Genomic DNA, 24,768 nt, shown 5'->3' with positions numbered 1-24,768 from the left:
GTGAAGTTGCGAATTTTACCGTGGCGTGCATTTTTCATGCCAATTCATTGCAATTTACCAAAATCAGCCACAGCGTTGAGAGATTCATTTGAGCAGATTTTTTTATTCACAGATATTTGTCTGACTATTTGCATTTCTCATTGCTTTACTCGCATTCTTTATTTATACTCTACTCATGCAATTTGTATTTATCCTTTTAAGCAGATTTTCATGCTTTGTTACGTGGCAAGTTATATATAAATGATATTCGATTATATATATAGAATTTGTTAAGCTAAAAATAATTGACAAATCGGAAGTGATTAAGTGAAATTCTTTCAATTGTTCGGTTAATTGTTTAATTTCGTTCACACATCTGATCAGCAGAACATATAGTTGTGTTATTAAATGCTCTTCCTACACTTTTAAAGGTAAGTAAATTGTTATATAAAAGGTGATTAATGTTGATTGTAATTTTTATTAAATACAATTTAAGCTGAACTGTTTCGTATAAGTTTTAATAATTAAAAAAATTAGTTTCTTCGAAAAACTTTCTTCGTTCAGCTTTAAAATTATTGACATGCCTGAAAGTAGGCAACACTTTTTGGGCATAGTTAAAAGTATGCAATAATTTATTTCCTTTTTTATAAGCTGAAACAATTTATGCATATTGAAATCTTTTTCAAATGCAACTGAAATATTAAACGAATTTATTATCATGCCAAAATGTGCAACAATTATGGTTAACATGCTTGAAAGGTTCAAAACAAAACAGAAAACAAAGTTCATCGCGTTTTGGTTTGGTAAATGTGGTAGAATTTGAAATGAGAGAGAGACGAAAAAAATTTTCTCGTTTGAGCATCTCAAATTTAAATTTAAACATACAAAAAACAAAACAAAAAATTAAAACACAGCACGCTTAAAAAATAATGTTGTGTAATATACAAGTGTGACCCCCCCAAATCTCTACAGATTTATATGTGTACTGCTTTTGAAATCAAGCAAACAAAATGTAGGAGATTTTAAGGAATATGTTTCTCTGGATTTAATTTTTAACAGAACCATTAATTTCAAATAATTTTATAAAAAAAAATATATTTATTTAAAATGTATTTGAGAACTTCTTATTTAGACTTAAAAAAATATATATAATTATTTCAAGGTTTATTTCAATCAATATTCTAACACCAGATAGCATTAGTTTTTGGATTCAGGATTACAAAAAACTCATGGAAATTTTTATTTTAGTATGCTAGAGATTTATAAATAATAATAAATAAAAATAATGTTTAATGTAATAATCTACAAGTTCTGTTTCCTTACACAACTTAAATTGGATATGGTTATACAAGATGGTGAAATTGAGGCCTAAATGCAAGACGCTCAAAAGACCAAGAGAATATTTGGACAGCAGGGCACCCCAAAACAATGAAAGAGCACAAAGCGAAAGCTAAGCGAAGCGAACGTGAGCGAGTGCCAAACGAAAGACTTAAGCCACGAACTTGCGCCGCTATGGCAATTGGACTTGGACTGGGAGCTGAAAGCCGCAAGCTATGTGACTGGGAGCTGAGCAGAAGAAGAAGTAGAAGAAGTAGAATGAGCCAAAGCAAAAGGCAAATCAAGTTTTGTGACAGCAATGACGTCGGCGTCGACGTCAGCGGCGGACGCGACAGCGCTTGAAAAAGAAAGTGCAAGTGGACGCGGATGCTTAAATATTCCAACAGCGTATCAGTGTGTGTGTGTGTGTGTGTGTAAGTGAATGTTTGTGTGTGAGCGTAAGTGAATGTGTGTGTGAGTATATATTTTCTTATTCTTCTTATTGTTGCCGTTTGGTTTTGGTGTCTGAGTCGAGACCAAAGCCAAGTTCGAGAGCGCGTTGGCGATGACGACGATGACGACGACGACGACGACGGTTGTGGTGATGGTGACTGCGACGCTGCGACGGCGGCAGCGACGTTGACCTACTTCCACGCTCTTACAATCAGAATGTTTCATGTTTCGATTTTATTATTTTATTTTCTGTAGTGTTCGTTTCGTGTATCTTTTCGATTTGCTGGCCAGCAGACTTTGATCAATGTGTGTGTGTGTGTGAGTGTTTTGGTGTGCTTGTGTTGGTGTGAAGTTACTTTTTCTTTTCTTGCGTTTCGGCTGCTCTCAATTGTTCATGATGTTTGGTAGGCCTATGAAAGATACGCGCATCTACACAAGAACAATTTCATCGTCATGACTTTCCAAAATTTATGCGTACCTACACACATACATATGCAATTGGTATAATTGTAGAATTTCACTGGCGAGCGTACATATCTTTTGTTAATTACTTTCCAAAATAATATTCTTAATTCCTATCCATTTCTTTCTTTTTTTCTTTTTGTAAAACTATCTAAAATGGGAATTCTCAAACTAACAAATATTATTTAAAATATTTAAAAAAATAAAATTAAACTCTTACTTATTTTTTAATGTCTATTTCATTTTCTAAAAATATCTTTAATGAACATATTTAATTTTAAATATATATTTTCATATATTCTTAACCATTTTTTTTCTGTTTTTCTGATTCTCTTTCGTTTCTTTAAAAAAAAATCCGCAAACTTTCAAAGAAAATTTGTTATATTTTATATCTAATAATTAAAATTCTCACTTTGCTTTTCTACTATTTTTATTTTATTTCTAAAAGTATTTTTGTATTTAATTGAAACTTCTCAAACTTGCGAATATCCATTCTTATAATTTTTAATAAATATTTCAGATATTTGCTCATCAAAGTATTAAAGAAGTTTTCCTGTATACTTTAAATTTTAGAAATTTTTGTCCCAATGTGCAGCGTTTAACTTTGTTGCCGTTGCTGCTGTTGCATGACATAAACTTTCGATTGTCTGGCGTGGTTCGTCACATAACTGTGACTCCGTCACACTCACATCTTGGTGGTTCTTTTCTCAAATCTCTTCGTTATTTTTGTTAGCTTCTACGGCAATTTGGGCCATGGTTTAAAATGGGTAATTGGGTCAGGTCTCGACGGGAAAAGCTTTCAAATTCATTTCACTTAAAATTCTTTGGGCTTAATGTTTCCTCACTTACATGTATTTTTAGTCATTCTCTGATTCTCCTCTTTAATCTGTTCAGCTTGCACTGGGATTCGTGGGCTGTTCTTTACGACTCGTAATGAAATCTGAAAACTGAAATCTCACTTCATTGAATTTACAACTTTCATGGCTTATTTCTTACATTTGTCAGACTCTGTGATTTTGGTTTTTGTTTAATGCGCTTGCCATTGCTTTGGTTATGGTGTCTCTTTTTTTTTTACGTTTTTGGTTCTTATTTATTTTTGTTTTCTTCTTTCTTTGCTTTGCTGGTTAATAATATTATGTTAATTATTAAAAAGTGAAAATGCTTTTATACGCTCTCGAATTTCAGCTAAAAGTCTTGTGATGTGTCACCTTCTCTTGATTCTTTCTCAGTCTTTAAATAATGAACGATGCTAATTAAGCAACTTTTCAATTGAAAAAGTTTGCATTTTAAAAACTTAACCTATTTATTGATTTAATGGCAACTAGCTGTCAAAAAGAAAATAATTTTTTCTAATAAAGGTTTTTAAATTAACAAGCCTTTAAAATTAATAAATTAGTTAAGGCTGCAGGCCTTTAAAATTTTGGGAGAGGTATTAATTTTTTGTATATTTTTTAAATGATTCCAAATTTTCTTAATTTTCTAAGCTTATACAAATTATTTAATACAAAGATTCATAACTTTAGAATAAAGAAATTTAAAAGTTTAAATATTAAACAATTATATTTTCTGAATTGTTTTCCAATTTTCTATGATTTTTTGGGCGCATACAATTTTTAATAAAAAGATTGCTTACTTTTTTTAAGAATCTTATGAAAGATAAAATGTTTTTTATTATTTTGCTCCATTTAATAATCAATTTATTAGTGAATGAATATATAAAAGTATGCAATTTATGCAATTACTTTCTTTCGAATCGAATAAATCGATTTAAATGCAATTCTTGGCATGGTCTAAGAAGAAGATTTACGTTACGAGCGTAGACTGAGTGTACTCAGTGAGTGTGTTTAACATACAACTTTCACCCAAATAGCAGTAAGAGCTCAGTAACGGCATCGGTACGAGTATTACCATCAATCGGTCCAACGGATGCCGCTGACCATCATCATAATCATCAGGCAGTGCATCATCAGCAGATTTTCAGGTACTTTACTTATGTGAACTCACCTGCAACACGTCCATGTGCATAGAATTGTAATTGTAATTTGTAATTTGTAATTGTGTAAAGTTTGAAACTCTTACAAATGCTTTACTCGTACACGATTGAAATTCTCCAGCGATTTCACAATGCTTGGGAAAAATCTCAAAAGAAAGAAAAAGCTGACTGTAAAAAGAAAAAGAGGCCTATCAACTGATGTTGCTCTTACCAACTACTGTGTGAGCAGCGGGTCGATTCAATTGAAGCGATAGAGTATGAGGCAGAAGAGAGCTAAGAGAGTGAGAGAGGGAGAGGAAACAGCAGACGGCTTCTACATTAGAAAGTTTTCTACAACAACAACGAACAAACGACAAAAGAAGCAACTGTAAGTGCAGAGCCAACAAAAAGAGCCTAAACATTGAGATACTTTAAACAAGGTCTGTGTCTCGAACTGAGTCTGAGATTGAGTCTAAGACTGGCAAATGGAGGGAACTCGATCTTGAAACGCTTGTTAAGCAGACTGCAGTCAAAGACTTGACCAAATGTAACTGCAGCACAAAAGATTCAAAATTTATGTATACTAATAGTTAATATAACATTTAAAATTTAGACTCAAAAGTTGAATTTATATATTTTTTAAAGTATAAAAAGCATATATATATCATTTAAAAAAATCAAAGCCTTTTTGATTTTCCCCATTTTACAAAAAAATATTATCTAGAAATTAAAAATTTGTATAAAATTTTAGTTTGAAACTGAAGGAGTTAAACGTTAAATTTTTATATTTTATGAGTGATAAAAAATACTCAACAGCTAAAATAAATAAACAGTTCAAATAAATTTAAAAAAACCATCAACAGCTCAAATAAACAAACAGTTCAAATAATAAAAAAAAAAAAAGCCAAGTAGCTTTTGCCATCTCCGGAGATCATTCCTAAGCCCTTAGTTTAAAAAAAAATTCTTAAATTTTATTTGTATTATTACTACAAGGATTTTCTTATAAATTATAATGAATATATTCTGATATTTGTATCTTTAGTTATTTAATTTTTATTACTAGTACTATTTTTATTCAATTTATTATATTGTTTTTTTTTTGTAATGTGTAAATTATAAATAAATAAAAATATATGATTTAAATTTAAACAAAGTTTACAAAAAATAATATCTAAATAACATTTAATATGAGCATACTTAGATACAAGCTTGGTGATCTATGCTCTGTAGTCACAAGTCAATTAAATTATAATTAAGAATCCATTGGAAATTTCACTCTTCTACTGTGCGTAATTAGCCGTGAGCTTTGCTTTATGCAAATAAAAGTAAAACCAAAGCAACAATGGCAACAAGAAAGTAAATTACTTGTGCAGAAGTTACAGCGAAACAAAAGCCCAGAGACAAAAAAATATATGTATACAATATGTATACAAAAGAAAAAAGTTTAAATTATATAATTAAAAAAATCTTGACGAAAATAGACGAAAGTTGTAATTTGCAGCCAAGCAGCGGCAGCGACAAAAAGATGAAACAGCAATAGAAATAGAAAAAGAAAATAAAAAATGAATAAAGAAAATAGAAAAAAGTAAGATAAGAAAAGAAATGAAATGAAACGAACAAAAAGCAAAGCATGCTTAGAAGGCAAGCGGCAAAGAAAGTTAAAGTTATAAAAGTCCATTTGAAACGTGGTGGAAACGAAACGGCCATAAACTAAAAATAATTAAGCATTGTCAAAATGTATGTGTGTGCATGTGTGTGTGTGTGTGTGTTTTTCTCCCAAGGCGAAAGCACATGGCCAAGCCAAACTGCAGACCAAAACAAAAGACTTCAACGAAGAACCAAACTCGTAGCGAGCGCAAAGCTGTCTGCTATGAGAGAGTGTCAGTGTGTGAGTGTGAGTGCGAGAGTATGAGTGTGAGTGTATGAGAGAAAGAGAAAGAAATGGTAATGGTAACAGAACCAAAGCTGTGCTTGTAACTTGCAGAGTGAGTGTACACTTATACACTTATATATCTCTATGTGTGTGTGTGTGTGTGTTGGTTAAGCGAAAGCTGAAACAAAATGGAATGGCATGAAATTTCTTAGCGATCTTTGAGGATAAGCGCTGGTTTCACTGCGCGCTGCCGCACAGACGTCTACAGTGGTTCGAGGCAGACGTTACGTTCAAACGGTCGGCGCGCAAGAATCGCCAGCACAGTAAAGACTCTATAACAGCGACGAGCACTATTTTTACTTCCAACTGTTAGAAAGTCACTATGGATTATAGCTACAACAAATGTGTGTGTGTTTAAAGTGCATTTGAATTGAGACTTGAGCAATTCTAGAATTATCATTATTATTATAAATATTAAAGATGCTGTGTAAATTGTATGGCAACAAAATGTTGACTCCTCTTGACTTTAGTGCGCCTGGAATTTAATTTTCACTTAACAGAAAATCAACTGGATACATACTTAATACTATAAAAAAGAAATAAAGAGCTCAAGATAAAAGTCGCATTAAACTGTTTTGTGTTCTCTGCATATCAAGCGACCAGCAAAAGTGAAAGTGTTTTTTAACGGTGTAAGCTTTTGGTTTGGTTTTTGTTGCTTGTGGTTTTTTGGGGCCTCAGTGTGCGTGAGTGCCTCTTGAATTCCAATATATCTTACCATGGAAACCAGGCAGACAACCATATAAGCAGACCGTAATCAAAGAGAAACTATCAAATCAAATCAAAACAATTTTGAAAGCACCAAATAATTTGGTGTGTGCTTGTTCATTACCATTGGATTACAATATTAACGCAAACTACAACAAAAAGCAAGGATATATATTATTAAAAGGACACATTACAATTGGATATGGCTGTCAACGAGATTATGGCACCCACAGTCAATGCAAACTGTCAATACTCGACCAGATATTGCTGTAAGTGTGCTTAGTTTTATTTAAACAAAGGGTCGTATACTTGACATGCCCATATTCCATTAGCTGGCATTGTTAGTTCGGATAAAACTTAGCTAGAAATTGTAGAAAGTAGAAATTGTTCAAACTGACTGTCTTCAGCATCGTCTTGAGCTGCATTCACCCAAAAGCCGTCGACACGAGACAACGTTGTTGCCCCTCATAAGCATCGCCATCAACTGCGCCAAGCTGCGTTCGTTTCTTCTGCTTCTGCTTGCTCTTCTCTCTCCCTCTTTTTTTCTTTCTTTCTCTTTTTCTATCTCTCTCTCTTTCGCTCGATCTGCAAGCTTTGGCCGCTTGCTTCTGCCGTTGCTACGACTCGAATATTAATAGGTGAAAGTTGTTGCTTGATTTTTTTTTTTCATTTCATTTCTTTTTTTCTTTTCTTATGCCTTTTCATTTTCTTTTTTTTTTTATTTATATTTATGCTGCTGCCTCCGTCGCGGTTAGTGTTGCTAGAATTTTAAGGGCTAAAATAGCTAATTTTATTCCAAGCAAATATGTAGCTAAAAATAGCTTTACAAAAATATCACTGAATATTAAAATCTGTGAATTGATAACTTGGATTTTTCCGTACCACAATTTTATTTCTTTTGTATTTTTTTGCATTAGAATGCTTCTAATTTATTCTGTTTGCAACTAAAATATATTTTTGATAGGAAATATATTCTTTTAGTTAAGTATTATAAGATGAAGTTATATGTCAATCAGAAAAAATGGTCAAGTCTTTTTAAAAATAACCTTATTTTCTATCTTTTGCAATTACAAAAATTAAATATATAGTATATCTGTATATCTTCATCAATTATATTTTATTTACTCGTCAAATATTTTTTTTTACAAAAAAAATATAATGGTTTAGTTAAATAATATAAGTCAATTAGAAAAAGTAGTCAAATCAAGAAGCTTTGACTACTTTTTCTAATCTAGCTAAAAAATTGATAAAAAGACTATAGAAAATGTAAAGGCTTCAATTATATTCTGTTTGCTCGTAAAATATTTTTTGCCAGTAAATATATTAATTTAATTCAAATCTCTTTTAAAATTCTTAAATTTTCTACCTTTGCAATAACAAAAATTAAGCATATATTCTAGCTATAAACTAGCCAAAATGGCAATACTGATCGCCGCTGTAAGCCCTTGCAAATTGTAAAATTTATGTTTCCTTTTTTGTATATCTTTCTTTACGCAAACTTGTTTTTATTGGCCCAATCTTGTCTTAGTCCTGACCTATTTTCAAGCAAAGTCCAAGGTAGATTCTTGCTTTGCGTAGCCTTCGCTGATAAGCAAATAAATGTATATTAATAAATAAATATTGTGGCCTGTCTTTGTCATTTTTGGTTGCTTTGGCATTTTCATTTCCATTATAATTAAGCTGTTACATAAGCCAGTTTTGTTTACAAATTGTTGCTTCGCATTTTTCGAGTTCAATGTCCCAACTTGTTGCTTGTTGCTTGTTTGTCTACAAGCTCAGAGCTCGATTGCAACAGCTCCTGGGCGATACACGACGCGTGTGGATCTCTCTGGAATGCACGGCGTATGCGCAATATTTGTATGTTGTATCGATTTCTGGTTTCGATTTGGTTTTCGATATTCGATTTTGCGATTTGATTTCTATGCTATTGATATTTAGTTTTATAAATATTATTATTGCTGGCACTTTAGCACGCGCAATTATTTAGAATGACTCATCGGGTTTTCTGTTGGCCAAGTTATAATTGTGTTGCCAAAAAAAATGAGTGTGTGTGTGTGTGTGTGTGTGTGTATCACGCGTTTTGCTTTTTTGAAGTGCATAACAAGAAAATAGTTTAAATGTTGGCGTCGATTCGAGCTGATTCGAGTGGAGGTTGCTCAATAATACCGTTTGCTTGATAAACCGCTACAAATTACATACAAGCATACATAAATAAATACAGGCATTCATCAATATACATATAGTTATATATTTTTAGTGTTGTTGTCGTTTCTGTTTTCTGTTTTCTATTTTCGTTTTGAATGCGATTATGCAACCTGCGCTTGAGCTTCGCTTGTTTCTTGTTTCTTGTCTTGTCGCTTGTCTTTTGTCGTTTGTTGTTTGCCTCGAAATGTTGGCCAAGTAACGCGCATTTACCGCTTCGTTGTCGCATCTAATGAAAGCCCCGTCATTAAGCACCCAAAAGAGAAATTTACCCCCCTCTTCCGGCAATTGCATTGGCAAAAAGAATTGCGATTAAGCTAAAGCTTTTTACTTAAATGTTTTTACTATAAGCTGCTCATAAATATTGTTAAGATTTTATTTATAATTATTACTTAAGAATTTTTAATGTTAAAGTAACAAAGCTGCAATTTAATAACAAGAAATTTATAATTTATAAAATTTTAAAAGTTTTAATCTAAGTCTAGCTGCGATAATCCCTTAAAACTTGCGAGAGCTTAACATATTTTTTATGACAACTCTTTCGCTTCCTCCTTAAAAACAAAAAGTACTTTTTTGCAATATGCAATGCTTGTTAATTCTACATTTAATGGGCCAAGAAATGAGGTAAAAAACGCCAAGAGAATAGGCTTTAAATATTATATGTACCAAGCGAAAATATTTTCCATTTTTTAAATTTATTTAATAATTTAATTAGTTTTGTAAATATTTATTATTTTATTAAAATATTGTAAAAAATATTATAAAAATGAAATAAAAAAGAAAAGAGTATTAAAATATTGTAAAACAAGTAAAAATATTACCCATTTTTAAATTTATTTATTAACTTTTTTAGATTTATAAATATTGAAGCTTTTATTCAATTGTAAAACTAAAATAAAACAGATTAAAAAAAAGTTTTAAATTGATAACTAAAAAAATATATGAAAATATTAAGAATAAAAGTAAAGAGGAGTGGAAAAACTCTATTTAAATTAATAGAAAAAATAGAGCATTAGTAACTGTATAGCCGATGAAATGCATGTCATGTAAAATAAAGTTAAAAAAATAGATTTTAAATTCACAAAAAACTTAAATTGTATAAAACATTTTTTATACAACTAAAAAGATTAACAGAAAATGGTTGAACAGTCTGGTGTAGTTGTAATTACATACTTTTAAAAGAAAGAAAGAATCTCATTATGGCCAGCTAATAACCAGTATAGATACAATGAGCCTTTTGTATCTCACAGATACATTTTGGCAGCTCACAATAGAAAATGTTTAATTTTATTCCATTCATCCGTCCATCCATCCATCCAACCATCTATCTATCTATCCACCTATGTATCTATGAGTTTGTTGTACTCACATTTCGTTCGCCTTTCTTTCCCATATAACATATTTAACTGGCGGACTACCACAACAGTGGCTCGCCTGCTGAGCCACAGTTTGATCCACCATTTGGTGGTTTTCTTGCCCGCATCGTTGAGTACTCGTCTTTGTACTTTGTCTGTCTGTCTGTCTGTCTGTCGACTTGCCTCCTCGACTTGCTCACTTATTAGAACTTTCACTTTAGGTTCACCTCAATTTCGGCGTCTCTTTACACCACCATCCTCTCTCTCTTCTCTCCTCTTTCCCTTCTCCCCTCTGCATTTCTTTCTCTCTTATCTGTAGCACCTTTAGTTCAGCTTTTCTTGTCATGGGAATTGAATAATAGTCACTCGATTTATCATTGGACCGTCTAAGAAGTCACTTTTTATGAAAACCAATAATTTAACAATTTCAAAATAATTATTTTGAATTGAAAAATATGACAGGCAAGTGGGTAATTGCGCTTGCAAAAAGAAGAAAAATATGATTTTGGCTTTCATTTGGCGAAGGTTAAGTCTTTTTTATGTAAGATGCCACAATTTGATTTGAATTTGTTTTTAAGGTAATCGTAACATACATACATACATTTATTCGCTTTTATCTACAATATCTTTAATGAATGATTTGATTTTTTTTTTAATATATTTTTCGTTTTTTATTCCCCATCTTGATTTTGTTTCTGTTTTGCAATTTTGCGAGACGCGCCAAAGTCATTTGAACCTTTGTCTGTATCTGTATCTACACGATCGCATCTATGGCACGTAACTATGTGCGTGAGTGTATATGTGTGTGTGTGTGTGTGTGTGTGTGTGTGTGACTCTTACCGCTATTTACATTAACATTAGAGCTTTACTTATGCTTTGTGGTCGTTGCTGTTTCTGCTGCTGCTTCTGACAGCGCAAAGTGAAAGTTGTGTGTTGTATGAGTGTGTGTTTGTGTGTGTGTGTGTGCCTATGTGTGTGTGAGAGTGCTTGTGTGCTAATCCGAGCTAAGCTCACGCGTTATGCGAACACACAGAAATTGTGACTAGTATTTAAAAATATATATAAATTTTTACTAAAGCAAACGATAAGAATTTCAAGTAGCAAAAAAGAAAAGAAAAGTATTTTTTATCACTCCATAAAAAAGTATTTATTAATACAATACATTTTTAAGATTTGAACTTTCATTTTTAATAGTTAAATTATTTTAAAATGTAATTTCATGATGAATAAAATTCTTTTTTATTTTGATTTATATTTGCAAAATTCAAATTTTTGTTAGATGTCAGTGTAATAATTATAATATTAATTTGCTGTCATTCATTGACTCATAAATGTGTAATACTTAAAATTAAATAATAAACAAATTTTAATTTTAAAAGTGTAATTTTTTCATTGTAATAAAAATATATATACTTAAATAATCGTTAAGAATTTTAAAGAGCGAGAAAGAAAATATTAATTTAAATTTAATTTCAATTAAAATACTTAACTATAAATTCAAAATTTATTTAGACAAATCATTTTTTTTACTTTTCTTTTCAATTTAAAATTCTATACTTTTTTAATTTAATTTCAATTTAAAATACTAAGCTTAAGATCATAAATTTTATTTTAAATTAATTTATACTTGAGTCGAATGCTCTTAGTTTTCAATATGTAGGCAAAAAAGTCAATAAGATTTACAATGAAAATAATAAAAACGTTTTTCACTCGCTTTTATTGACAAACGGCAATAAATCAAAGCAACAATTAGAAAATGCAAATATAAAATGATCAAATAAATAAGCAAACGCAGAGAGGGGTATATTAATACGCTGCAGCAGAAGTTGCTCATACGCCGCGTTGCACTTTCGAAAAAAACATTCGCTGAAGAGCGGAAAGCAAAAAAGAAAGAAAGAAAGAAGGAAAATCTTTGTTAAAGTTCATAAGCCTTCTGGCAGACAAAAGCGACTAACGAGATGCCAACAATAACAAATGCAGCAAAGCAGCAACAACAACATCAATAATAATAACAACAACAACAACATCAATAATAATAACAACAACAACAACATCCACTTTGAAGCAACTGCAACTGCAACAAGCAGGTTTCGACTTCTACAGCAACTGCAACATGAAAAGCCATAGATTTCCCAAAAGCAACAACAACAACAACAACAAGAGTAGAGAAATTTACTAAAGTGAGCACATAAATCAGTTATTTATATTATATACATATAAATATAGTGTATGGATTTCCTAAATTACTTCTGACAACGTCAATGATTAACAATAAAATGCCACAATGATAATCATAATAATGATAATGATGATAATGATCATGATGCTGTTATTCATGTCTGCTTATAAGTAGTACGGAATTTCCACAGTCGGTTAGCGTACATTCAACTTGGGGAATGAAAATTGCCAGAAAGAGAAAAGTCACTTGCCACAGGCCAATGTGGAAAACGTGAAAAATGCTGCTCGCTTTTTTTTACCATTATTTTTTTTTTCGTTTCTTTGCTCTCTTAAATTTCAGTTAATTAGCAACTTTTTGACTTTTGTCTCTGTCTTTGCCTTTCTTCTAACTTTTGACTGTATGAAAATGAAAATGAAAATAAATTAAAGATTCGCCTGACGCTTTAGATTATGGCAAAACACATTTGGGAGAAAGTAAAAGCCGAGCTGAGAATTAAATGCCAGGCCTAGAGCTGCTGTTTGCCTGGTCGATGACTTACACGGTAAGCTAGACAACGGGTCGTATGCGCAATTTCAAGTGACTGAGACTGGGACTTTGACTAAGACTGAGACTGAGACTCTGTCTCTGTCTTTGAGTCTGACTCCGGTTGGTGAAAACTCTTAAGAAATGCAACACAAGTAGAAAACTGACTGCAGACTCAGATAACTGCAAGTTGTTGTTGTTGGAAAGCCGCATCAAAGTCTCGTATTTCAATGGAGTCTGGTTTTTGTTACCATTGCAGTTGCAGTCAATGTTGTTGTTGTTGTTGTTGTTACTCCTGTTGTTGTTGTTGTTGCTGTTGCTGTCACTGCACAAAACGCATTCGAATTCTTGCATTCGCCTTGGCATTGCATCGCCAATCGAAACAAGAGTTTCACATTGCATTCAGGGCCAGCTTCAATCGTGAGGAGATTGTTGAGGCCAAAGTAAATTTGTGCTGATAAAAAAAGGAAACCCTTTGCATAAATTTAAATGCAGAATGAATAAAGAGTCCAAATCATGATCAAAATGACAATTCGCTTGAAAATCGGTTAGGTTTTGACAAAGTTATGAGTGATTAAAGTTGGTCAAACCTTTGACCTAGCAACTTTACAAGTCAAAATTCTTGTCCGATTTGACATGATTTTTTACAGAAATATAAAAGGTCGCAAAATCAAGTTTAAAGTTTTGTTTTATACTAAATACGATTTAAGGAGTTGATTAAAAGTGAAAACTTGCGATTTAAAATTTTCAATTTTCGAAATATCAAAGGGGGGACCCTTAGCATTGAAATCGGAGCCGAGATCCAAATGGAAATTTTTTTTTTTAATTTAATTAAATTTAAATGCAAAATAAATTTAAAGGCAGAATCATTTTCAAAACGTCATTTCGCTTGAAAATCGGTCTATTTTTGACAAAGCTATGAATTTTTGAAGTTGGATAACCCTTTGACTTGGCAACTTTACAAGTCAAAATTTTTGTGCAATTTGACATGATTTTTTACAGAAATATGAAAGGTATCAAAATCAAGTTTAAAGTGTTGTTTTATACTAAATACGATATAAGGATTTGATTAAAAGTGAAAACTTGCGATTTAAAATTTTCAATTTTCGAAATATCAAAGGGGGGACCCTTAGCATCGAAATCAAGACTTAGATACAAAAATATTTTTTTTCCGAAATTATTAAAATTTGAATGCAGAACAAATTAAGAGGGAAATTCATGTTTAAAATTACTTTCCGCTTGAAAATTGGTCGAGTTTTAACAAAGTTATGACTATTTGAAGTTGCTCAAGCCTTTCAATTAGCAATGATAGAGACATACCCATTAAAGTAGATAGATAGATAGATAGATAGATAGATAGATAGATAGATAGATAGATAGATAGATAGATAGATAGATAGATAGATAGATAGATAGATAGATAGATAGATAGATAGAAAGATAGATAGATCGTTCGCAAATTTGATCTCTTAATATAAAAGCTAGAAGAATCAATAAATAGATAATATTCCAATATATAAAAGATCGCTAACTACATAGATTGTTGAATAAACATAAAGTTAGATCGCTCGACAGATAAATAAAACTTAATCGTGCCTGATCCAATTTCTATTCACTTTCATCTGCGATTATTGAGAGTAGGGCACGTCAAATGCTTCATTGGATGCAAACAGTCTTCACAAGATCACAAAATCCTGACCCAATTGAAGATTCTCACGCGAGCAACAGATTGAAAAAGAATCAAGAAAAAAGAAGAAGAAAACTGTGAATAAACAAAACGTCACGGTTAACAATTTCGCATTTGATCAAATAAACAAATAAACATACAAAGGGGAAGAATTAGAAGTGAGAAGTGAGTGAAGAAGAAAAGAAATAAGCGTGACTGAAAGCTACAAAAAAAATAAGAAAAAAGTTGGCTACAACTAAAGGAAGCAATACAAACTATTGGCCATGCTTTAAGCCATGTCTAAATTTAAGATCTGTAAAGAAAAGAAATGATCTGAAACGAAAAGAAAATGTTGAAGATTCTCCCAAAAGAAATGCAAATGTTTGCTTCATGGGGGCGATGAGTGTGCAGTTCCTAAGGCCTAGAACCGGTTCTCTGCACAAGAAAGTGCTCCAAACGGAAGTGAGAGAAAGATAAAGAGAGAGAGAGAGAGAGAGAGAGAGAGAGATGTTACTCAGCAGAACGAAAAGAGAGAGAAGACTTAGAGGCAGCAGAAGATGACGTAGAGAGAGGCAGCTAAAGAACCAAAAGCAACAACAAAGACGCGTCTTTGCTCAAATATAGGTCAAAAGAGAAACTAACGGTACACGTTGTTGTTGCTATTGCTGTTGTTGTTGTTGTTGCTAAGACAACACTTCGATTGGTCTGTAGAAAGACAAAGAAAGAGAGCGCGAGAGAGAGAAAGAGAAGCTGCAGATGATTTGGGTTACATAAAAGGGCGCGAACGGAAAGTAGAAACCAGAAGACGGCTCTACACATGCGTGTGTGTATGCGTGAGACACACACACACACACTCGCAGACGCAGCGCACAAAACTTGTTGCAAAGAAAGTGAAACTCATTTATTTTTTCTTCGTTCCCCCAGGCAACAATTTGAGCCACTTCTTCAACTTACCTCCTCCCCACCCCGTTCATACACCCCCTCCCCAATCCTATTACACTCCCTCTCTGAGCTGAGCTTTATTTATGCTGCCTTATGCGCTTTATTTGTCTGTGAATCTTTGGCGAATGCGAATCGTGGAAACCTGAAGAAGGTTGAGGTTGTTTTACAAGCATTTGCAGCGAACGTTGTCATTGTTGTGGTTGTTGTTGTTGTTGTATTGCGAATATTTTTGTTTATCGTTTATCTCTCTATATATATTTAGTTTTATTAAGTGTAGTTTTTTGGGGTTGGGCTAGGTTATAGCTTTGTGTAAATGAATCAAATGCCAGATTGTTATCGAATATGGCCTTGCCCTGTCATGTTATAGATGCCGTATCACTCGAGCGTTACTTATGTGCTACCTCAATCGAATTTAGCAGATTTTTGTGTGAGAATTACAAATACCTACAATTCAAATTTAAAAAAAAAAAACTACCTAAAAAACAGAGAATTCAATTTATATACAATTAACTGAAATCAAAGTTGCATAGAAAAATTTAAAAAAAAAAAAAAAATTAAGTTATAAAATCTTTCAGACCACAGAAGTTGTAAAAAGGCTAGTTTAAAAATATTAGACTATAGTAGCATCGATTTATCATTATATTTTCTTTTTAAATAGAAATATACATTTTTATTTAAAAATATAATTTAACAAAAAAAACTAAAATAATCCCAAACAAAGAACTAAGTTTTATATGAAATCTAATTGTTACAAATTTTTAATTTTAGATTTTCCCAATTCTGTATTCCAATTTTAATTTCTCGTCTATTTAAAAGTTTTAAATATTGATTTTGGAATTTCAAAATATTTTTATTATTATTTTATTATACCATTAAAAATTTCCTAAGAAAAAGTATGTTTTTTAATTATTTGTTTAATGTGTTATTGTTAGTATTATTTTTTAAATTCCATAAGAATAGAATTTCCCGAGTTTTCACAACCAAGTTTATTCTCCTCTAAAAATTTTCCAAATTATAAGCATGTTTTTGAATACTTTGTTATTAGTATTAGATTGTTATAGTTAGTAAAATTTTCCAAACATTCTTATAGGACTTAACTTGTACTCAGCTGGCACAAAAATATGTAAATTATGGCAGCTCCATTTCAGATTTACAATAATAATCGAAGTCAAGTTTAGAAAGTAATTTATTTCGTGGGCCCAGCTAGAATGCAGTCGAGTCTCAGTCTCAGTCTCAGTTTCAGCTACAGTCTCGGTTTAAGCCTGTCTCCTTTTGTCAGCTTTAGATCCGGCTTGAGCTGCAAGTCGAATCGAGTTGCGTTATTTTCTCTCGAGTTGTAAAATAAACGGTCAAAAAGTGAACGAAGTAGCAGGCGCACAGTTGTAGCTGCTTCTTTTGCTTGGCCTGGCTTAAACGAGAAAGAAGTGAAAGAAGGAAAGAAAGAAGCAAAGAAAAAATCCCAACAGAGAGAGAGAGAGAGAGGGAAGGGAAAAAAAGTGAACGATAAATAAATAAATAAAGAAAGACGGCAAAAAGAAATAAGCGAACGTCGCGTCGTCGTCATGAGCGAAAGTGAAATCTGCTAATGAATTCTTCAACGTTGAATAGTTATCAGTCATTATGTGCTGTTGCCCATGGCGTATACTTGATGATATATACACATGCCATAAATACATACATATATATATATGTGTGTGTTTGTGTGTGTGTGTGTGTAAGACAAGTTAAGATGCGATTTGAGGAGCCTCGAAGCTTAAGTTGATCTTGTGTTTTCTTGGCTCTTGGCTTTGGTTTTTGGTTTTGGTTTCGGTTTCGATTTTGGTCTCGCTTATGGTCTTAACTTGGTAAAAGTTGCTAGATTCGTTATAGCAATTAACCAGCTAGCCAGGCAGCCATCGATTTCAAGCAGATATTTCACGAGATTGCAATGATTATTTTTATTTTTATTTTTATTTTTATTTTTGTGGAATTGTTTGGTGACGGGTTCATTGAAACATTGCAGTTGTTTTTTAAGTTGTTGTTGTTGCTGGAGGTCTTAAACTTGACTTGAATTGCAGTTGCAACTGGCAAATGTGGCAAGCAGCAAGTGGCAAGTGGTAAGTGGCAGGTGGCAGGTGGCAGGTGGAAAGTTGCCGTTGTCAGATCGTTGCCCCCAGCTGTGAGGTAGATCATTTAAATCGGATGATTAACAATATTTCATTTTATATTTTATTTTTATGCGCATTTATGTTTAATGCTTGAAAAAGCAACAGTTATCTAAGTTATTTTTGCAAATATTTTATCCACTCTCCACTTGAGTTCCCTCCTCTCTCTCTCTCTCTCCCTTCTCTCTCTGCCCACTCTATTCTCTGGCAGCTTTAATTTCTCTGCTCTTAAGCATCTACTTATAACGATCCCTCAACTTACGCAACACCATCGATTGCATAATTTGTACAATTGTTTAATTTTTATTTTGCTTTTTTTATTATTTTCAGGGGAAGCTGAAAAAGTCAAATCATTGATCAGATTACGGGCCGAACTCTCGCCACTCTTCACGGGCAAAAGAAATGCCTCGAAATATGCTTGGGCGTAAGTAAAAAAAAATGATTTCCTATGTCTGATAATATTGAAAAATAATTGAAAGAATACAAAAAAGAGAGACAAAAATTATACTACAAAAAAAAAACAGTTTCTAAAATCACATTTGTCATAAAACTTGTATTTTCATCATACAAAACAAGAGAAAAATACCAAAATAAATCGTTTTTTAATTCAGAAGTTTTCTCTATTAGTAAGAGTATGCTTTCTCGACAAATTTTTTATGCGAAAAGTCTGAAACTAAGGTTTTTGATTTAAATTGCTTTTAGACCCAAAAAGTATTTTGGAATGCTGGAAGCATGTTACAAAAAACTACGAAATTTGAAACAAACATTTTTAAAAATGTAATTAGAATATGAAAATTAGGAACAAAAAATAAAGATGTCAAATTAAGGTAAATTGAATTAAAAAAATTTCCAAGCTTACAACAAATTAAATAAGAAAATTTAATAAAAATTAAATAAAATTCACTTAGCAAAAGTAAGAAATTTTTTCAAATCAAATATAAATAAAAAAATTATTCTAGTAAAAAAGGATGCGCAAACACAATTTCTTTATATTATTTAATGCAAAATTTTTTTTCCAGACATAAGGAAATAAAAAAAAAACCAGCCACAAAAATATAAAATTGTATCTTACCATTTCTACAGAATAATTTTGGTATGCGTGTGCTTGTTGTATTATGTTTTTAGTAATACTTTTTTGAAAGGATTATCAAATAAAGTCAAAAAGTTTAAGCTACATTATGCTAATAATTAAAAGGACGTTTTATTTAGAGTTTTGCTCTTAAATGTTTGTTTTAAATTTTAATTTCCTTTTTCTTTCATCCTATTTTGTTCCTCTAAATGTAATTCATTTAAATATTTTGTTAGGGAATATTTGTAATCAATTTTGGATATTCTATAAAACATTATTTTTAATTTTTATTGACAGCGTTGTGGAACGTGAGCTAAATGTGCCGCTGCCGCTGTCGAAGATCATCAAGAAATGGAACAATCTGTTGCAGGAATACAAGGCCATCAAGATGTCGGAGGAGCCGAAGCGTCGGGAATGGCCCTTCTTCACATTGATGGATGTGTATTTCAGCGATCAGGTGAACGATCCATCGCTGAGACTTTTCTCATCGACAAAGACACTGAAGGAGACACTCGACGACAGTGTGTTCGAGGATGATCCAATAATTGCCTCGGCAATTGCAGCTGCCACAAGTGGCGCTTATATGGAAATCGATGAGCTCATACGGCGGCAAAAGGAGCGTGCTGCTCTCGCGGCAGAGCGGAAGCTGGCAGCGGCAGCAAGTGGAGCGAGCGGGGACTACAAGTTCGAGCTGAAACCGATGCTGGGCAACAGCAATATTGGCAACAAGTTCAACAGCAACAGTGACATGGTTAAATTGTCCAAGAGTGTCGATGATTTGTCTATGCAACAGTACAAGATTAAGCAGGAGCTGATGCGGCAGCGGGAGCAGGAGCAGCAGGAGAACATGGTCAAGATCAAGCAGCATGCACGCCAGCAACAGCAGCAGGCACAGCAGCAGCAACAACAGCAGCAGCAGCAGCAGCAGCAACAGCAGCAACATCATCAACAGCAGCAGCAACAACGTTTCATGGGGCATCAAGCTTCGTTGTCGCCACATCCGCATCGATCGCCGCCGGGCTTGCAACATGCATTGCAACAGCAACAACAGCATCTGTTGCAGCAGCAACAGCAGCATCTACAGCAGCAATTGCAGCAGCAACAGCAACAGGCACAGCAGCAATTGCAGCAAGCACAGCAGCAGCAGCAGCAACAACAGCAGCAGCAGCAACAACAACAACAACAGCAGCAACATCATCATCAGATTCCACATCAATCATCCACGCCGCGTCCCTCGTCGCCGCCAACCACAGCACAACAGATTCACATCACAGCCACCCAACATCAGGCAGCACAGCAGCAACTGCAGCACAAGCAGCAACAGCAGCAACAGCAACCCTACACCGATCCCAACACCATTGATCAGTATCTGCTGTCGTGGAACAATTTCCATGGCAACATGTGTCGTGGCTTCCACTCCCTGCAGAAGGACGAGAAGATGGTGGATGTGACAATCGCAGCTGGCGGCAAAATATTCAAGGCCCACAAATTGGTACACTGAGAAAAAATATAAAAGATCGGTTTCTAAAATCTAGATTCTAGAATATTGGTCATAATAATATATTTTATTATTTTTTTCGCAAATAAGACAACTTTTAGAGTAAAATTCTACAAAAAAAACTACTTTTTTTTGATTAATTAAAAAAAAAAAAATATGGTAAAAATGCTTTGAAAACTATAATTTTGTTATTAAATTTTTTTTAATGATTATTTTTTTCACAAAACTAAGAATTGGGTCAAAAATTTAAATTTTAAAATAAAAAATTTTGTTTAACTTAACCTTAAACCCAAAAAAAAAAACACCAGTAAACGATCAGTTAGTTTTTGATTACGATTATTTTTAGAGCGCTCGACCCATTTTTTTTAAATAATTTTTTTTATAGCTTTTTTAAAAAACTAAGTTTTTTTAACAAAATCAGTCAAATACATACATATTTTTTAACAGTGTAAACTAACAGTGCTCTTTTTTCCTTATCTTCTTCTTCTTTTTCTTTCTCTCTCTCTCTCTGTCTCTCTCTTTCTCTATAATTGCAGGTGTTATCCGTATGCAGTCCGTATTTCCAGCAGATCTTCCTTGAGAACCCATCGAGTCATCCCATACTCCTGATGGCCGACGTCGAGGCCAGTCACATGGCTGGACTGCTCGACTTTATGTACAGCGGGCAGGTGAATGTCAAGTACGAGGATCTGCCCGTATTCCTCAAGGTCGCCGAGGCCATGAAAATTAAAGGACTCCACACAGAGGTAAATATCTGAATATTTATTTGCTTATTTTATTCCTTTCTTTTTTGATTTAACATCAACTGTAAAATTATTGTAACAAAAATATGGAAAAAAAAGTTTTTCAAAGCACGATATAATTAGATTAAAATTATGTCTTTTAAAAATAAGACTGCAAGCTTCCAAAACGTTGTTAAAGGTTCGGTTCGGCGGTTCGAACCATTGAGCAAGACATCGGTTCGGTTTGCGAATTGGTTTATATTTTAATTTAATTTTCTTTTTTTTTTTAAATTTATTTAAAGATTTAAATATGACTTATTTTAATACAAAGTCTCATATAATTGCGTAATATTAGAAAACTATAAAATGTATGTAATTATTTTTTTTTTCAAACCGAACCGTTTATTTTAGAAAGCGGATCGATTTAGGTTCGGGCTCGCAAAGTAAATAATTTCAAGGGTTCGGTTCATGATCCGGTTCAGGCTGCTTAATAACCTGAACCGAACCGGTTCAACGAGTACCGGTTCAGAACCGGTTTGCAGCCTTGTTTAAAACATCCCTTTCCCAAAAATGGCCAATATCTGCAAAAGGAAGAAAATTTATAATAAGTAGACCGATGGAATATATTTATCAATGTTCCCTTTACTCACTCGTTGCAGAAAAATCTGGACAGCGATGCGAGCGACATCAGTTCTCCACTGGAAAGTGATGGCACCGAGTGTCGCTATGAGCGTGGCACGCATAGTGTGAATATCACCAGTGGCCATGCTGGCTATGGAGCCACAGCTCTGGAGCAATCCTCGCTCAATGGACCCACTCCACTGTCTCTGGCCAGTCCAGGCGGGGGAGGAGGGGGAAGTGGTGGAGGGGGTCAAGGATATGCTGGTTTTAGGGAGCATATCAAATCGAAGGCAACGCTCGCCGAGAGCTTTATGAAGAATCTCAATCGCAACAACAACAACAACAGCAACAGCACCAACAACAACAACTACAACAGCAGCAGCAACAGCAACACGAACAGCAACAACAACACAGTCTCTGAGACAGAGAGCAACTCATATGCGATTCTCCAGGCGAATAGCAAAAAAATGCTCGATTCTGCACGAAAGCAACATAAATATTTGGCCAAAAGGAAAATCCTAATGCACTACAACAACACGGAGCTGGGCAACACGGAGGCAAAGAGATTAAAGGAAATGGAACGATATCCGAGTGCGGAACAACATGATGATGCACTGAACAACAACAACAACAGCAACAGCCACGCCTACAGCCACGCCCACAGCCAGGATATTATGGAACCGATAACAACAATTGTGCCTAGAAATTCCGATAACTTTAAGATACGTCTGGTGGAGAATCATCAGCTGACCAACAACAACAACAACAACAGCAAGAGTTGCAACAACAACAACAATAATAATAATAATAACAATAATATTATTAATAATAATCATCATGATGATGAGGAAGCCTTAAATCTCGTCAATGGTAATCGACCACGCCCACAAACGCCCACGCCGCCACCACCCGACATACAATTGGTCAAACGTGAAGTGGAACTAGAGGAAGCCAACAACAACAACAATAACAACAACAGCAACAACAACAATGCACTTGATGAGCAACTCTCGAAATACGACGACAACAACAACAACAATCACGGCCTGGACATGGAAACCGACTCGAACAACAACAACAGCAACAAGGCCAACACCGAAACCAACAACAACAATAACAATAACAACAACAATGGTGTTGGTGTTGAGCTCGCATTGGCGCTGGGCAAACACAAATTGTTGAATGCAATTAATCGCAGCTTGGAAATGGAACAACAGCAACATGTTGCTGAAACAACAGAGCACGGCAGCAACAACAGCAACAACAACAGCAATGGGGAGCACGACAACGATGACAACAACAACAATCACAGCCAACATTTGGATTTGAGCACCATTAAAAATATTGCGACAGCGGAAATTCTCTGCGGTCTCAAAAGCAAAGTGCTTAAATTAGAAGAAGAGCAGCGAGAGCGAGAAAGAGAGCGTGAGAGAGAGCGAGAGAGGGAGGCCTGTCGCAGTCTGAGCGAGATAAAGAATGCCGATTGAGGGGCGGGTCTTAAATATATAAATATACATAAATAAATATATATATATATTTGAACATATGCATTTGATTAAATCTAAAATCTAGAAAGAGAATACAATAGTAAAGAGCGAAAGAGAGAGAGAGAGAGAGAGTACATATAGCGAATCATCTATGTATGCTACTTATAGTTATTTATTATATCATTTAATATCGTTAATGTAATTTTAAAAAGATTTTAAAAATGTGGTTATCCCATTTCATTATTTTTGGTTAGTAGGTAGACCTAGTAATCCCTATCAGATTCCCCACATTGATCATAATTTCCACTAGACTCTAAGATTCAGATACACACATATGTATAAAAATATATATACATGTCTAACTAACAATTATTCAGTAAATGAATGAATTTTCAAATTTAATTTAAGCATTTTTGGAAATTGGCCCTGTTGCAATACGTTTTAAGCTCTTATTAAACATTATAATTATTACATGCTAATAATTATTTTATTATTATATAATTATTAACTATATATTTGACAAACAACAAAACAGCAAAAGAACAACAACAACTTTGGAATAACTTTTGTATTTTTATTATGATTATAAAATGTATCTCAACACCAATCACGCATACATACAAAACATACGCATACATATACATACATACATAAATGAAAAAAAACAAAATCAAGTAGTTCTAGTATGCATATCTCGTTTTTAGTTTTAACTTGCCAGACCTTTCGATGACCTTTGTTTCGTGCAACCCTGGAATGGTTCCGGAAAATTGTTAATTGTTTTTTACATGATGATGCGGCTGGAACCTCAACCTAAACTCAAAAAAAAAAAAACAAAAAATACCAAGCACACCATCACAAAACATTCAAACATCAACAACAATTTGCACATTTGTTAACCATACATATACATACATATATTTTTAGAATCACAGTGTAATTCGTACAATATTTATTAACATTGCTTACATTTACAACATTTGTGTAGTATTGGTTAATGCTGTTGAACATTAATTTCGTGTACAAGGATGAATGAAATAAAGAAACTGACAAATTCAAATTGCTTACCCATTGCAGTTGTACGTTACTTTAGTGTTTAAATGGCGCACAGGGTGTGCCAAGACAAGCATGTTATTTTACAGGCTGCCAGCAGTGTTAACTTACAGCAGGATACCAAACACGCAGAGAGGAAGAGAGAGAGCGAGAGAGAGAGAGAGAGCGAAAAAGAGAGAGAACCGCCCCACTCTCCTCCTTGCTTTATGTTTTAAAATGAGTTTTTGATGCTGAAAATATCTAAACACGAAATATATTTTGTGGATTTTGAAAAATTCAAATTTTTACAAAACATTTTTACGTTTGTTCAGTGTTTAAATGTAAGGCAGGGTGTGTCAGTCCTAAAATGTTATTTAACATGCAGGCAACAGTGTTGACTTACAGCAGGATACAACAGAGGGCGAGAGAGAAACTCGCTGCCACTTCCTGTATATGTAACTATGCATTTGGGAGCGTATTTTTGAGTGCCGCTCTCTGGAGCGTGAGAGGG

General features: G+C 33.5%; 1 protein-coding gene across 1 annotated transcript; it reads left to right on the top strand.

Moving 5' to 3' along the window:
* The first annotated feature begins 7,023 nt into the window (after window positions 1–7,023).
* LOC117790883 (myb-like protein I) lies at window positions 7,024–23,267 on the top strand. Its single transcript, XM_034630491.1, has 6 exons — window positions 7,024–7,090; window positions 18,162–18,255; window positions 19,198–20,011; window positions 20,060–20,392; window positions 20,935–21,144; window positions 21,780–23,267. Exons 1-6 carry the CDS (start codon window positions 7,024–7,026, stop codon window positions 23,226–23,228), a joined length of 2,967 nt encoding a protein of 988 aa, XP_034486382.1. The 3' UTR covers window positions 23,229–23,267.
* Window positions 23,268–24,768: the final 1,501 nt, after the last annotated feature.

This window comes from Drosophila innubila, assembly GCF_004354385.1.
Source record: "Drosophila innubila isolate TH190305 chromosome 3R unlocalized genomic scaffold, UK_Dinn_1.0 2_E_3R, whole genome shotgun sequence".
NCBI lineage: Eukaryota > Metazoa > Arthropoda > Insecta > Diptera > Drosophilidae > Drosophila > Drosophila innubila.
The sequence above is the reverse complement of the archived record's forward strand: the minus strand, read 5'-3'. Positions and strand labels throughout refer to the sequence as shown.